The sequence below is a fragment of the Oncorhynchus kisutch genome, linkage group LG16 (genome assembly GCF_002021735.2).
Source record: "Oncorhynchus kisutch isolate 150728-3 linkage group LG16, Okis_V2, whole genome shotgun sequence".
Taxonomy (NCBI): Eukaryota; Metazoa; Chordata; class Actinopteri; order Salmoniformes; family Salmonidae; genus Oncorhynchus; species Oncorhynchus kisutch.
In genome coordinates this window covers 44,904,828-44,919,908 of record NC_034189.2, presented here as the reverse complement: position 1 = coordinate 44,919,908, position 15,081 = coordinate 44,904,828, and the positions used below count along the sequence as shown (strand labels likewise).

The 15,081-nt window shown below is 43.9% G+C and overlaps 2 protein-coding genes across 2 annotated transcripts in view; both read right to left on the bottom strand.

The window, feature by feature from the left end:
- Positions 1-848: 848 nt before the first annotated feature.
- Positions 849-4,747, bottom strand: LOC109879432 (kelch-like protein 41b). The gene is made up of 6 exons (XM_031792517.1): positions 3,519-4,747; positions 3,107-3,264; positions 2,877-2,984; positions 1,818-2,003; positions 1,489-1,635; positions 849-1,180 (listed from the first exon to the last, which is right to left on the bottom strand). The coding sequence occupies exons 1-6, from the start codon at positions 4,626-4,628 to the stop codon at positions 1,069-1,071; spliced, it is 1,821 nt and encodes a 606-aa protein (XP_031648377.1). The 5' UTR covers positions 4,629-4,747; the 3' UTR covers positions 849-1,068.
- A 4,227-nt stretch (positions 4,748-8,974) lies between these two features.
- The window catches only part of LOC109879434 (collagen alpha-1(XXVIII) chain-like), a 38,556-nt gene continuing 32,449 nt past the window's right edge, over positions 8,975-15,081 (bottom strand). Inside the window, exons 20-36 of the mRNA XM_020471606.2 lie at positions 14,991-15,059; positions 14,786-14,857; positions 14,617-14,685; positions 14,458-14,526; positions 14,258-14,326; positions 14,105-14,173; positions 13,908-13,976; positions 13,145-13,213; positions 12,941-13,009; positions 12,772-12,852; positions 12,605-12,640; positions 12,476-12,512; positions 11,783-12,340; positions 11,023-11,276; positions 10,467-10,698; positions 9,972-10,163; positions 8,975-9,871 (exon numbers count right to left, since the gene is read on the bottom strand). Of these exons, the coding sequence (XP_020327195.1) occupies positions 9,867-9,871; positions 9,972-10,163; positions 10,467-10,698; positions 11,023-11,276; positions 11,783-12,340; positions 12,476-12,512; positions 12,605-12,640; positions 12,772-12,852; positions 12,941-13,009; positions 13,145-13,213; positions 13,908-13,976; positions 14,105-14,173; positions 14,258-14,326; positions 14,458-14,526; positions 14,617-14,685; positions 14,786-14,857; positions 14,991-15,059 (2,019 nt within the window). The 3' untranslated portion in view covers positions 8,975-9,866. The remainder of the gene's footprint in view (positions 9,872-9,971; positions 10,164-10,466; positions 10,699-11,022; positions 11,277-11,782; positions 12,341-12,475; positions 12,513-12,604; positions 12,641-12,771; positions 12,853-12,940; positions 13,010-13,144; positions 13,214-13,907; positions 13,977-14,104; positions 14,174-14,257; positions 14,327-14,457; positions 14,527-14,616; positions 14,686-14,785; positions 14,858-14,990; positions 15,060-15,081) is intronic.

Here is a 15,081-nt window from a genome sequence, read left to right as displayed (position 1 = left end):
CATACATTTTATCTGACACCCGAAATTACTCATTACATTTAGAAGGCTTAGCATGACAGGAAAATGGTCCAAATCACACACTTATCAAGAGAACATCCCCGGTCATCCCTACTGTCTCTGATCTGGGCGGACTCACTAAACACACATGCTTTGTTTGTAAATTATGTCTGAGTGTTGGAGAGTGCCACTGGCTATCCCTAAATAAAACAGAAAGAGAATTGTGATGTCTGGATTGCTTAATATAAGGAATTTGAAAGGATTTATACTTTTGATACAGAAGTATATTTTTAGCAATTACATTTACTTTTTGATACTTAAGTATATTTAAATCCAAATACTTTTAGACTTTTTCTCAAGTATTATTTTACTGGGTGACTTTCACTTTGACTTTAGTCATTTTCAATTGGGTACTTTTTCCACCACTGTGGGTTAACGAGATTAACCTACGGTATGTCAAACCTACTGTGGAATTCTACTGGGACCTACAGCGTTGGTATGACACATACTTTAGTGTACATAGTGTATGCATAATGCAGGGCAGTTGTTTAAACCTGCCAATGGGTAGGTGTTTCCCATGTTAGTTTTTACTATACCAACTGGCTCACACCTAGATTTAAATTCCTGATATACCATATCTTCGACCTGAATCTAGTTCTAGTAAAACATGCGTGCTATGCACAGACAAATGTTTAAACTAAACCAGCCATAAAAATGGCGACAACTGTTCCTCCAAATTCAAAACAACCATAACAGTAGTTTTTGAACAAATGTTTATTTTACAAAAAAGCTAGCTAAATACACGTTGTGGGTTACTCTATAATGAGGGAAACTAATATACTGATGCGGTCTTCACTGAAGCAAAGTAGATGTTTTTATTGTACAGAAAATCACCTGAGATCAGAAAGAGGCAAAAAGAAACTCACAACACAATCAACCAATAAGAGTCCACATTTGAATTGTCATGTGACACCCCCTCTATTCCTGAAATGGAAAGACTACCCAGAGGAGATGGTGGTAATCCGGGCAGACAGAGGGCATCATGGGGAATCATGACTGGGCAGCGAGGGTCTAGAGTTTGGGCATCTTGGCAGCATTGAGGCGCATGGATACGCAGGAGGAGCCAGCGGCGTAACGCATCTCCCTCAGCATCCCGCTCCATTCCTTCTTGTCCTCCTCGTACCTAACACAGGGAAAAGGAAGATACAGTGATGAGAAACAGAACAAGACGTTGTTGACTGTTTGTACAGTACCACTGACCAAGTAGGGCGCTCTCATTTATTTTTTCATTTAGCTTCAACTTTATTTCTTATCATACATTTATATAACAAATTATTATGGAAATGTAAGCCATCTAAAATAATGAACCCACAACTAAACTAACAGGGTGGAACAATGCAAACTTCTGTTAGCTCACTGAGTTAATGCCTAGGCAAGAAGACCTGGGTTTGAAACCCGGTTGATAACATAACATTCAAAGAGGGTACTTACTGCCAAACATCAGTAATCTCTGCGGGGACCACCTCCTTGTTGTCATTCTGGATGAAGGTGAAGCCCCCCACAGCGTACAGGGCCCCCTCATTGCTCAGCAGGTTCACTGAGCTCCTCTCCTGGGGAAAGTCTGTGAACGCCTCCCATCTGCAAAACAAGGTGATTAGGGATAGCGTCAGGGGGACTCTTTCTAATTAAGGCCATCCTGACTCAAGATGACTAATAACGTTCAACATCCAGAAACAGCAAATGGTATTGTTATGGTGAATGATATTAAAAGGTGTAACACGTTCTTAAACTGATTTATCACCAAAGGAATTGCTATATACTTGTTTGTTCCAAAGTCGTAGACTTCAGATGCAGCAGTGAGGCCTTCCTCGTTGACTCCACCGGCCACCACGATCTTTCCATTGTGAACGACGGCTCCGAACATGGCTCTGGCTGTCTTCATGGCAGCCAGCTCCCTCCACTCTGACTGCTTGTGGTTGTATACAAACATCTTGTTCAGGGCTTTGCTGCGCGGGAGAATGATAGACAGGGTTGTTAGATCTCAGGAAATGCCCTTCTGGCAGCAGTATAGAAAGACTGTGATGGATTTACAGTTACGGTTTGGATTCTAGAAATCATTACAATACATGCTCACATGCAGTGGAGGCTGGTGAGAGGAGGACGGCTCATAGTAACGGCTGGAATGGAGTCAATGGAATTGTATCAAACACATCAAAGACGTGGTTTCCATGTGTTTGATGCCATTCCATTTACTCCATTCCAGCCATCATTATGAGCCGTCCTCCTCTCACCAGCCTCCACTGCTCACATGTAACCCAAAGAACACATTATTTTCACTACGGTCACGCATGAATAACTGTTTACTTTACCATGTGTAGTTCCATAATGAAAATAATGACTTCTACACTAGCTCTAAGATCTAACATGAACAGTTCTTAGAATGATAGACTACAAACAGCTGCAGCGTACACCATATCTTTAGCACGACGCATGCACACACACACACACACACACACACACACACACACACACACACACACACACACACACACACACACACACACACACACACACACACACACACACACACACACACACACACACACACACACACACACACACTTGATTTTCAATTGTTGTGGGGACCTGAAATTGATTTTCATTCAAAATTATATCTTCCCTAACCTAACCCTAACCCCTAAACCTAACCCTAACCCTAATTGTAAACCCAAACCCTAAACATAACCCCTAAGCTTAAAATAGCCTTTATCTTCGTGGAGAATTTTCCTTGTTTTACTATCCTTGTGGGGACTTTGGGGGAATTCAGGTCCCCACAAGGATATAAGAACAAGACCACACACACACACACACACACATACTTGTCATCAGTCTTTCCTCCAATGCAGTACACCAGACCCTTATGGGAGACCACAGAATGGCCGTGGATCTTCAGGGGAAGCTTTTTGGTCTCACTCCACTTCATCTTCCTGGGGAGAGCCATTACAGAACAGGAGGGTCAAAACACACACTTCAAATGGTAAAGAGCTCAGTAGTCCTATATGTTTCTACTGTACTGTGTGAATGAGACGTTGAATGCTATTCCACTCACTGGACGTCATAGCACATCACAGAGTCCAAACACTCGTTGCTCTGGAGGTCTTTTCCAGCAATAGCGAACAGCAGGTTCTCACACTCTCCCATGTTGAAAAGGGCTCTAGGGGAAGGCATGGGGGGCAGAGCTACCCAGTCAGCTGCAAGAGTGTCCAACTGAAATACACAGGGTTGAATGAATGAATGATTGATTGATGGAATGACTGCATTCATTTATTACAAATAAGTATTATGAATAAAGAGAGTGTTTTGTGCTATTGACATCATCATTTATTCTAACATCAAACAAAGACTTTTGTCGATGTAACTTAGTGAACTAACGTAGATTCCGAAAGGCAAATATTACCAATAGAAGATTTGAAACCATCAAAAGAAGTGACCCAAACTCTAAATGAACAATGATTGGTTACCTGATAGAAGTAGCACTGTAGGGGAGCGTCCTTGTCCTCCTCGTCCACAAACAGTCCTCCGATGAGGTAGAGCTGGTTCTTCTGTGACGCCAGGCTGACGTGGTTCCGGGGGATCTGTTCCGACATGGCCGCCAGGAAACATTCGTTCTCGTTAACGTCGTACGCCACCGCTGCCGCGTCGTTGATCATCAGGATCAGGTCGCGGACGTACATGCCGTGGCGACGGTTATCGTTCAGGAAACCTGGGAAAACCTCCTCTGTCTCGCCACCCTCACCATCCGCCCCCTTATCCCCAGCTACCTTCTCCTTCTTCTCTGGGAGTTTCCCCTGGAACGCGTCTTTGATCGTCTGGACCTTCTTCAGGAGTTCTGGGTCAGCCTTGATGATCTCGTCTGTCTCCACTTTGTCGTGGAAGTATTTCTCGGGCATGAGGCGGAAGCGGATGCACTCAAAGGCGTCACCCAGTACCTGGACACGTTTGTCTTTGTCGTTGTGGACCCATTTCATGAGGGCTTCGAACACCATCTCCTCCCTCTCCACATTGAGCGAGTCGCCACCGATGACTGCGAACAGTTCATGAGCGGCCAGCTGGAGGAACTCCTCGTCTTTAGAGAGTATATCGAAGCGGTCTGCGATGTAGTCACGGGCGGACACCGCCAACCTGGGCACGTTGAGGACCAGACCCATCCTGAAGATTGCCAGACAGTTGGTCACGGAGAGCTTCTTCTGAAGATAATTAACACACACAGTGAAGACTGAAGGTATCTGGAAACGATTGGCTACGGCAAATATGTCCTGCACATTTTCGTCAGTGAGGTCGATCTCGGCCGAGTACAGATACATGATTATCATGTCCAAGATTGCGGGATTGACATCGTCCAGGACCACCTCCTTGTTGGCCTTCACCTCCTTGCCATCCTCGGAAAATAATATCTCTCTGAAGTATGGGCTGCAGGCAGCCATGATGAGTTTATGGCAGGGGAAGCTCCGATCGCCCACTTTCAGAGTGCAGTCCACAAACTTGTTCTCGTTCAGCAGCTCCTTGAGGCCATCCTGGAGCAAGGTGCTCTGGAAGAGGCGCAGCTCCTCCTTCATGGCTTTGGGGTCCATGGTGTTGGGAAATCGGTGGCTTGCAGAGGGGAAGAAATGGTGGCCACAGGTCCTCTTGGCACCCAGTCCAGGCTAGAAAAGGCTGAGCAGAGAAAAGGTTCCCAGCTTGAAGCCCCCACTCCCTACTGCAATTTAATCCTTTCCCCTCTAAATATAGCTGCCTGCCTGCCTCAGTCGGTAGGAATCTCAGCTCTGCCAAATCTGAATGCGGAGACCGACTCATACAGCTGTCACAGACTGAAAGAAGCAACTGGGGTGTTCCGGGCTATAGTCCACTACCATGATTCAGCCTCAACACTGTTATTGGATTAGTAGTGGCTAAAGAGGGATAATGCTGTCAAAGCTACTGGTTATTAACCCAATATTGGTTGTTTAGACTAGTGTCTCCACCCTGTATCTCATTCCCATTCATTCATTTCCAAACAACCATTCAAGCTAGGGTAATACCTCTCAATTAAACTATTTAAAGTGGATTCTAGGATATTATGTCCCTATGCCACTGTGCAGCAGTGGCAGCAGCTGATAGACAGGCCTCTCCACCTATCAACATTCCTCCTCATTTTCTCTTCATTGTTCGGGGGGGGCGGGTCATAGGGGCGAGGCATTCAACTTCAAGCCCTGAAAATAGACACTGTTTCCTGAATTATACTGTACCCTCAGAGTAGGCTTTCTTCTCTGTTTAAACTTAGGTGTCTACAGATAAAATATATAAAGCAGGTAAACTTAGCTTGATTATAACTCAAAGTGTTTGGAGATTTTCTTTTATACCTTTATTTAACTAGGCAAGTCAGTTAAGAACAAATTCTTATTTTCAATGGAACAGTGGGTTAACTGCCTGTTCAGGGGCAGAATGACAGATTTGTCCCTTGTCAGCTCGGGGATTTGAACTTGCAACCTTTCGGTTACTAGTCCAACAACCTAACCACTAGGCTACCCTGCCGCCCCAGGTGGCAATGTGGACACTGTAGTTGAGGACACTAAAGATAGACCATTTGGACAGGAGTGGAGTGTCTCACACGTAATATAAATATAGTGTAGTGCACAGACAGCAATGTCACCTCGCCAATATCAGAAATGGATACCTATCGATTGCGGTGGCTACAGGAAGAGGTTCCTAAATTCATAGAAAGTGAGATTTAGAGAAGACATTTCAAAGTACATTAATCTTGTTTGTACTGATGAAAATATTAAGTTCAATTTAGTTTAGTTAAATTCACAGACGTTTATTTACTCTCTAAGCAAAGTCATTTTCTCAGAGCATGATACATCTCAAAACGGTCCTCTATCAAATAGATTGTCAGAACAAATGGTCATAGTTAAAACAAAATAAGTAGCAACATGTAGTAGTAGCAACTGTAGTAGCAACATGTAGTAGTAGCAACTGTAGTAGCAACATGTAGTAGTAGCAACTGTAGTAGCAACATGTAGTAGTAGCAACTGTAGTAGCAACATGTAGTAGTAGCAACTGTAGTAGCAACATGTAGTAGTAGCAACTGTAGTAGCAACATGTAGTAGTAGCAACTGTAGTAGCAACATGTAGTAGTAGCAACTGTAGTAGCAACATGTAATAGTAGCAACTGTAGTAGCAACATGTAGTAGTAGCAACTGTAGTAGCAACATGTAGTAGTAGCAACTGTAGTAGCAACATGTAGTAGTAGCAACTGTAGTAGCAACATGTAGTAGTAGCAACTGTAGTAGCAACATGTAGTAGTAGCAACTGTAGTAGCAACATGTAGTAGTAGCAACTGTAGTAGCAACATTTAGTAGTAGCAACTGTAGTAGCAACATGTAGTAGTAGCAACTGTAGTAGCAACATGTAGTAGTAGCAACTGTAGTTGCAACATGTAGTAGTAGCAACTGTAGTAGCAACATGTGCACATATTATATTATTAAAGTTATATAGATGTTATATTTGTGTTAAATTACAATCTGAATCAAGTGGGCTAACAATGGAACAGCTGGGGGTTCCTGATGAGAGAATTGAGAACCACTGACTGATTTAGTCAACCGTTCTCAATGGACACAATGCCATATGTAAGTCTTTCACAAGACACTACACTGGCCATAGACATATAAATGACTTAACAGCATAACACAACAGATTACATAAACTGGAATGATGACACTCTCACTCACGGTTGCACAAAAAGAGCTAAGAGCAAAACACGCCAAAAAACTCGAATGAGCCGGCAAACCTACATTTTAATTATCACTAAAAGAGCAAGTAACGCTTTTGTGAACTGCAGAGAAGAATTGAAGAGCTCAAAGGGTTCTTTGAGTCATCATGGTTCCACAGAGAACCATCACCTTTCCCAAAGAACCCTTGACGAACGCTAGCTTCTAGTGCGCATCAGGCAAGGCAACTTTTCACCAGTAGAGGACACCATACATCTACAGTATAATCCACATGAACCAGTGTGAAATAAAAGGCAACAATTGTCATGTAGAAAACTGTACGGTAATGTACTTGTATGATAAACATTGCAAATTCAGACAAACATAAAACAAAATCAAATTTTTATTCCTAAAAATCTTTGTTAAAAAACACATTCAAATGCACAAAACTATACCTAGACATGAACGGTAGAGCACCGTTGTCATTTCCTAGCATGGTTTGTTGACAGCACAGTGAGTTGATACAGGGTTGGTTCTCTTTGGAAATGAAATGAGTTGCTCATAGTTTCTGTAAACGTGTAAATACTGGGTCACAAGCTAGATGAATAGCATTATTGCAGGAACACGTTATGGCACCAATGTTGTTATTTCACAGTTTGAACAATGTAGATATTACAATTACGTTAGCAATATCAAATCAGTGATCAGCATAAAAGAGTTATGATATGATGCGGGATATATACATTACATACTGATGCTGTCAAAAAATGCTGTCAAAAAATCTATAGACCATACTGATTTGCCACTTGAAGCATGTACAGTTGAAGTCGGAAGTTTAGGTTGAAGTCATTCAAACTTGTTTTTCAACCACTCCACACATTTCTTGTTCACAAACTATAGTTTTGGCAAGTTGGTTAGGACATCTACTTTGTGCATGACACAAGTCATTTTTCCAACAATTGTTTACAGACAGATTATTTCACTTATAATTCACTGCATCACAATTCCAGTGGGTCAGAAGTTTACATACACTAAGTTGACTGTGCCTTTAAACAGCTTGGAAAATTCCAGAAAATTGTGTCATGGCTTTAGAATCTTCTGATAGGCTAATTGACATAATTTGAGTCAATTGGAGGTGTACCTGTGGATGTATTTCAAGGCCTACCTTCAAACTAAGTGCCTCTTTGCTAGACAGAATGGGAAAATGAAAAGAAATCAGCCAAGTCAGCCAAATCAACCTCCAAGGGTCTGGATCATCGTTGGGAGCAATTTCCAAATGCCTGAAGGTACATTCATCTGTACAAACAATGGTACATAAGTATAAACACCATGGGACCACACAGCCATCAACACACTCATCTCCTAGAGATGAACGTACTTTGATGCAAAAGGTGCAAATCAATTCCAGAACAACAGCAAAGGACCTTGTGAAGATGCTGGAGGAAACAGGTACAAAAGTATCGATATCCACAGTAAAACGAGTCCAATATTGGCATAACCTGAAAGGCCGCTCAGCAAGAAAGAAGCCACTGCTCCGAAACCGCCATAAAAAAAGCCAGACTACGGTTTGCAACTGCACATGGGGACAAAGATCGCACTTTTTGGAGAAATGCCCTCTGGTCTGGTGAAACCAAAATAGAACTGTTTGGCCATATTGACCACCGTTATGTTTGGAGGAAAAAGTGGGAGGCTTGTAAGCCGAAGAACACCATCCAAACCTTGAAGCATGGGGTGGCAGCATCATGTTGTGGGGGTGCTTTGCTGCAGGAGAGACTGGTGCACTTCACTAAATATATGGCATCATGAGGTAGGAAAATGATGTGGATATATTGAAGCAACATCTCACGACACCAGCCAGGAAGTTAAAGCTTGGTAGCAAATGGGTCTTCCAAATGGACAATGACCCAAAGCATACTTCCAAAGTTGTGGCAAAATGGTTTAAGGACAACAAAGTCAAGGTATTCGGAGTGGCCATCACAAAGCCCTGACCTCAATCCTATAGGAAATTTGTGGGCAGAATTGAAAAAGCATGTGCGAGCAAGGGGGCCTACAAACCTGACTCAGTTACACCAGCTCTGTCAGGAGAAATGGGCCAAAATTAAACCAACTTAGTGTGGGAAGCTTGTGGAAGGCTACCCGAAGCATTTGGCCCAAGTTAAACTATTTAAAGGCAATTCTACCAAATACGAATTGAGTGTATGTAAACTTCTGAACCACTGGGAATGTGATGAAAGAAATAAAAGCTGAAATAAATAATTCTCTCTACTATTATTCTGACATTTCACATTCTTAAAATAAAAAGTGGTGATCCTAACTGACCTAAGACTTTCTAGGAGTAAATGTGAAACTGGAATTGTGAAAAGTATTTGAATTTGATCAAATGTATTTGGTAAGGTGCATGTTAACTTCCAATTTCAACTGTATATATTAATTAATCAGTGTCTAATACTAAGTGGTATTTTCTGCTATTTCTTGACTACATACCTGAGTGAGATTGACTGAATTGTGTGATAAAAGGAAGTTATATGATGAGCTATCCATTCATTTTGAATGAAAATGGTAATGTTAAATTAAAGGCCCAGTGCAGTCAAAAACTAGATTTGCCTGTGTTTTATATATGTTTCCACATTATGAGGCTGAAAGATTTCTGTGAAATTGTGAAAATATTGATAATGCCCCTTTAGTGTAAGAGTTGTTTGAAAGAGTACCTGAAATTTCAGCCTGTTTTGGTGGGATGGAGTTTTGGCCTTCCATGGTGAAATCACCAGGTGGTAAATTAGTTAATAGACCAATAAGAAAGAGTTCCAAACCACAGTAAGGTACTTAATTGTCATCCAGAAATGATTTGATATTGAAAACGGCTGCATTGGACCTTTAATGAAACATTTTACAGAGATTGGCGGTAAAATTAAAGTTCAAATCAGACACTGGAATTAGTATAAGAATATTTATAATAAGTGCGTAGAGTTTTAGTTCAAGGGTGGGTGGGTGGGGGACTAGGGAGTGTCAAACAAGCATTTATCCAATAGTACAACATACTGTCATGACTTGACCTCCTTCCATCGTGAAGTACATGGTGCCATGGAACATCTGTTTAAAGACTGAATTGACTGAGATGTCTTCTCAGCCTGTTGTGAAGAAAACACACAAAAACATTCATACAAAATCCCATACTTGATGAATATTCAACAGAAACCAAAGATCATTGAACGATGAGCTATACAGTACCTGCTCTGCCTTGCACGCATGTCCTCTTACACTCCTCCTCTGTGTCGAAGCGGTTCTGGTTCCCCTCACAGGCTCCGTACCAGAACTGGGCGCATGCGTTGGCCTGCTTGTCGTAGTACCAGCGCATTTTGTAGTCCCGACAGGGGCCCTGGTCTAGGATCAGTGCACAGCGAGGGTCCAGAGGTACATACTCTGACATGGGCAGAACACAGAGAGAAGACCGTTAGTGAAGGCCCACTAAATAAATAGATGTTATATCAGGATGTAGGGGCCATGGCACACTAGTATACTGATTCTGTTCATTGGCAGATATAGCTAAAGCATCAACCAAAATGTGGGTCAATTTCAGTTGGAATCATTCAGTAACTGATTTTGACAGGCGTTGTAGTAATCTGAACAGCTCATATGATTCAATCTTTTAGCTTAATGAACAGACACAGGGTAGACTTCTAGGACTACATAGACATAGCACTTCTCCCAGCTGTTGCAACATACCTTTGGGAAGTGCGGGTCGTGATGCAGGCACTAACTGGACAGAGCCTGAGGACCCTGAGGATGAAGATGACGTTCCTGATGATGATGAGGAAGAGGACCCTCCTATATTGGAAGATGAGGAATCCCTGGAGGAGGAGGATGTGTTGCGGTTCAACGTGGGAACGTCCCCGCGACCAGTCCCCCAATCTGGGGTGTAAACACCTCCATCCTGGCCTCCCTCACGCTGCCCTTTCTGGACCCGGAGGAATTCAAACACACAAGGAAAAATATGAGGACCAACAAAGTCCTTAACCTATTATCAATTAGTAGCAAAACACAAATACACAGTTTTAAAGCCTGAAACAGAGTAACAAGCCCAGTGTTACTATAGTGAGATAATGTTCAGTAGACTAAGAGGAGACAGTGTTACTATAGTGAGATAATGTACAGTAGACTAAGAGGAGACAGTGTTGTCATTAGTTCAATGGAGCATGCAAGTCATGTCAACTATACATTGAGAGTAGGTTGTTTTCTGGCCAGTGCCTCTGCTAAATGTCTGTTAATGTGCTGTAAAGACCTGTACTGTGGCAGTGCCAGGGTTGATAGGCTGGGTCAGGTCTACCCTGCCACCCTGACTTTGAGTGCCGGTAGTGGTGACTGTTCGCCTCCTGTTGTTGAAGTCCTCCTGGTTGGTGGTTACATAGCCATTGCCCCCGTTGCCATAGTTCCCGTTCCTGTATCCATTGTTGCCATAGCCGTTGGTGACACGGTTGTATATCAGACCACCGTTCTCGTCTTCACAGAACTTGCTGACGAGCTTGGACTCCAGAGCTGAGAGAGAGAGCCACAGAGCAACAGGAGTTGTGATGACTTGGAACAGGTGATGAATCACATTGTACTGGTATTAGCCTTGGAGACTTCGCGGCAACTTGATGCAGTTAACTTGGTACATTAGGTACATTTACAGACCATACCGTATAATAACAGTAGACCTACTGCTAACATAGGGGCAGAAGTTTTTCTTCACTATGTCAGCTGAACAGGGCCATTCAACATTCAGATAACATTGTAACGACCTAAAGCTTCATATGACACCATCTACAGATGAAACACTATGGTGTCTTAAAGGAGGCCTGGGTAGGATCAAAATGTCATAAATATTCATGTATTTATGTTATTATGTTATTAGATAGAAATGTCAAATATTTGTCAACAATCCTGAAAAGGACTATTCTATGGATTACATTGAGTGATAATGCCAAAAATCATCTTTTTTGTTTGGGTTTTGTGAGGAATCACTCTGATATGACTACACCAACACGATAAACCAGCCTTACCTGGCAGCGTGTTGAAGTCATCAATGAGGTACATGTGTTCACTATTAGGGTCCGACGCGATCAGGTTGAGCTCCCTCAGGAACTCGGGCTGCGTGGGGTCTGACATGTTCACGATCCCCAATGCGTACATCTCGATGTTGGCTGCATGTGCCTCCCGAACCGCAATATCCAGCTTCACCGGCTCCCGCTTATCCGTCTGTCCGTCCGTAATAACTATAGCCACTTTACTGACCCCCTTGCGCGAGCTGTAGAAGGCTTCCTGGGTGGCCTTGCGGATGGCGGTGCCCGTGTGGGTGCCCTCACCTATATAAGGCATTTTTCGTATGGCCTGTTTGACGTCCTGCTTGGTCATGTGGCGCGCCAGGTTGAACTCTAGCTTGACCTCCAGGCTGTAGAGGACCAGGCCGATGCGGGTGGCGTTGCGGCCCACCGTCACGCGGTCCACCAGGGCCGCCACAAAGTCCTTGATGATCTCAAAGTTCTCCGGCCCAACGCTCTCCGAGCTGTCAATGACGAACACCAGCTCCATGGGCCGCTCCTTGCATTTGATTCCGCAACCTGGAAACAAGGCAGAGGTATACGATTCGGACGTAGAAAGGATGTTTTCCAGTGCACTCTCGACAAGGCCTGCCGTATGTTGCAATCGATGTTAAATGATACTACACAAAGCACAACAAATAATGTTTTATTCACCACAAATCTCCTTGATCATTTTAATGATGTCTTCTCTCTGTGGGTCAAAATCCAGATTGACATGGTGACTAAATGGAATGAAAAAAAGACTATGTGAACTCAAAAGACAGCTAAAGACTGAGAACTTACTGTGAGGCCCATGTCGCCTTTGAACCCTGGTCTGCCCTAAAAGGAAGCAGTAAAACATTGGTCTGATCAGTTTCTCCTCTGATTGCAGTTAATTGTTTATTACAGCATGTATCCATGTTATCAAATGAATAGCCCTGATTATAAAAGCGACCCATGACATGACTCACTGATTGGCCAGGAACTCCAGGGTCACCCAAATCACCTTTGACCCCCTTCAGGCCCCTCTCCCCTCCAGAGCCGCGGTCACCCTGTCATAGAGCCAGATAACACAAGGTCAGAGGTCACGAAAGTTCAAATACACTGCCGTATGCTTCAAATCACTGTGTCTGTCGTCACCTTGGCCCCTGTGAATCCTTCTCCTGGTGGCCCCCGAGGGCCCGTCACGCCCTGAGACCCTGCCTCGCCCTGAAAGGGTCCACAAAATAGAGAGAAGATTTGCCGTGCTCAACTCAACATTTTAAAGAAACAAGAACATTTTTGTTTGCTTGCTTAGTTCGAATTACTATAGAAGTACCACTTGAAAACAAGAGCGAGGCCTACCTTTGGCCCCTGAATACCCTGCCCAGGGGGCCCCGTTGGCCCTGGGGGGCCCAGTCGTCCAATGCCACCCTAGAAATGAGCAGAAGTTATATGTGTACAACATCAATCAAAAAGTGTCAGCACAACACAGCCCAACCACACTGCACTACCTGTGTCAACCCTAGCTAGCCATGCAAAATAAGCTAATTTCACAGGGCATCCGTGTCACGAGCAGGTAACTTCACAACTCGAGTGTCTCTGGCTTTACTGTTCATAGTCTCACACATATAAGCAAGCTTACTGTATGAGACCAGACCTACTGATGTGACGGACAGGGGTACCTCAACCCCCAGGTCTGCCCGCTCCCTAGGGCTTCTGGGGCTACAGAAGATGAAAAGCCTGAAGAGAAACCTGGACGTAATATTATAAGCTAGACTGCCGGCTCTGGGTATTGCGTTGGTTATAGGCACCCTGGTCCCAATGGTTCTCATTAGACCCTTATGTTGGGATATATTCACACGTTCTTGGAAGTGTGTGAAAATGATATATGTTTCGTGAGAATGAAACGCTGATTATCGCAGTCTTTGAATACAAGGTCCCTGGGGATATGTGTTCACACGTACAAGGTGGATCTGAAATGTGGAGTCTGCCAGCATGAGGTAATACTAGTATCAATCACCATGACTCAGTGGTTTTATGATGGCGCTGAACAAGGCTAAATGGGATTGATTCTTTGCCAACTGTTTAGCAGGTTAGCTTCTTCATGTCAGACTACAATACATACCGGTAGACCTTGTAGCCCCTCGCCTGGGGGGCCTGCTAAACCTGGAAAGCCCCTGAAGCCAATATCGCCCTAAATGGGAGAAAACACACAGCTATCATGATGTCCTCTGCTAATTGAGGTCTTCTGTTCACCCAGGGCTGTTTTCACTCTCCAAAATAACCCAGATCCGACACCCTCACACAGAACCATATCTTTACCTTCGGTCCAGGGATGCCCAGCCCCTCCAGGCCTGGTTCACCAGGAAGCCCCGGTAGACCAGGAGTTCCCTACAAACCCCAGGTAAACACTAGAGTCAACACTGGTACAACTCATGCAATAGCAACACATTAATAAGCAGCAGTGTTGCTCACCGTAGTGCCAGGATAACCATCGCCTTTGGGCCCAAATGGACCAGACGGACCAGGACCTCCACGATCACCCTAAAAGTTTATGTGATTAAATAAAAGTACAGCAAGATTCAAGTAAAGAAATATCAGTAAATCAATGAATTACGCTGATTATTCCGATAAAAAAGTAGCCCTATTATTCTAATAGTGTGGCAGAGTGTGACCTTAGGACCAGGCAGCCCGTAGCCCGTCTCTCCTATTGGTCCAGATGGACCAGGTGGGCCAAGATTGCCCTGAGACAGACAGTTACAATATGGTTATGATATGGCATAAACCTCATCTACATGGTGAATTGCAGGCATTTTGGGACAAAGGGCTGTTACCTTAGGTCCTATGATTCCCCGCCCTGGAAGTCCTGGCATACCCAGTCGACCTGGTGTCCCAGGCTCCCCCTAGAAGAGGTCAGAGGTTAGAAGTCAAAGCTCGCAGTGTGACCACATTACACTACAGTACAGAGTGTAGACTGATGATAATTGAGGATTATGTCCTCACCTTTGCTCCAGAGGGCCCGGCGATTCCAGGAGGCCCACCCAAGCCCCGAATGCCCCTCTGGCCCTGGTCTCCCTATGGCGAGAGACATCATTCGTCAAAAAAACAGCACAGAAAAGCAACCTCGGAATACCACAGCTGTCCAGATTAATGAAGATGAAAATCTTGAAGCAGCGATGTGAGGAGAAAAACCTGGGAATCTTCTTACCTTCTCACCCTGGGTGCCAATCCCCGCAGCTCCCTCTGGTCCCCTCAGACCACCAACACCTGGTTCACCCTATATAGACAAACACAAACAG

Coding starts and splice junctions, on each gene's coding strand:
- LOC109879432 (XM_031792517.1), bottom strand. CDS start 4,628: ATGGACCCCAAAGCCATGAAGGAGGAGCTGCGCCTCTTCCAGAGCACC. Junction 3,265..3,518: donor TACAGTGCTACTTCTATCAG/GTAACCAATCAT, acceptor TGTGTATTTCAG/TTGGACACTCTTGCAGCTGA. Junction 1,636..1,817: donor TACGACTTTGGAACAAACAA/GTATATAGCAAT, acceptor CTTGTTTTGCAG/ATGGGAGGCGTTCACAGACT.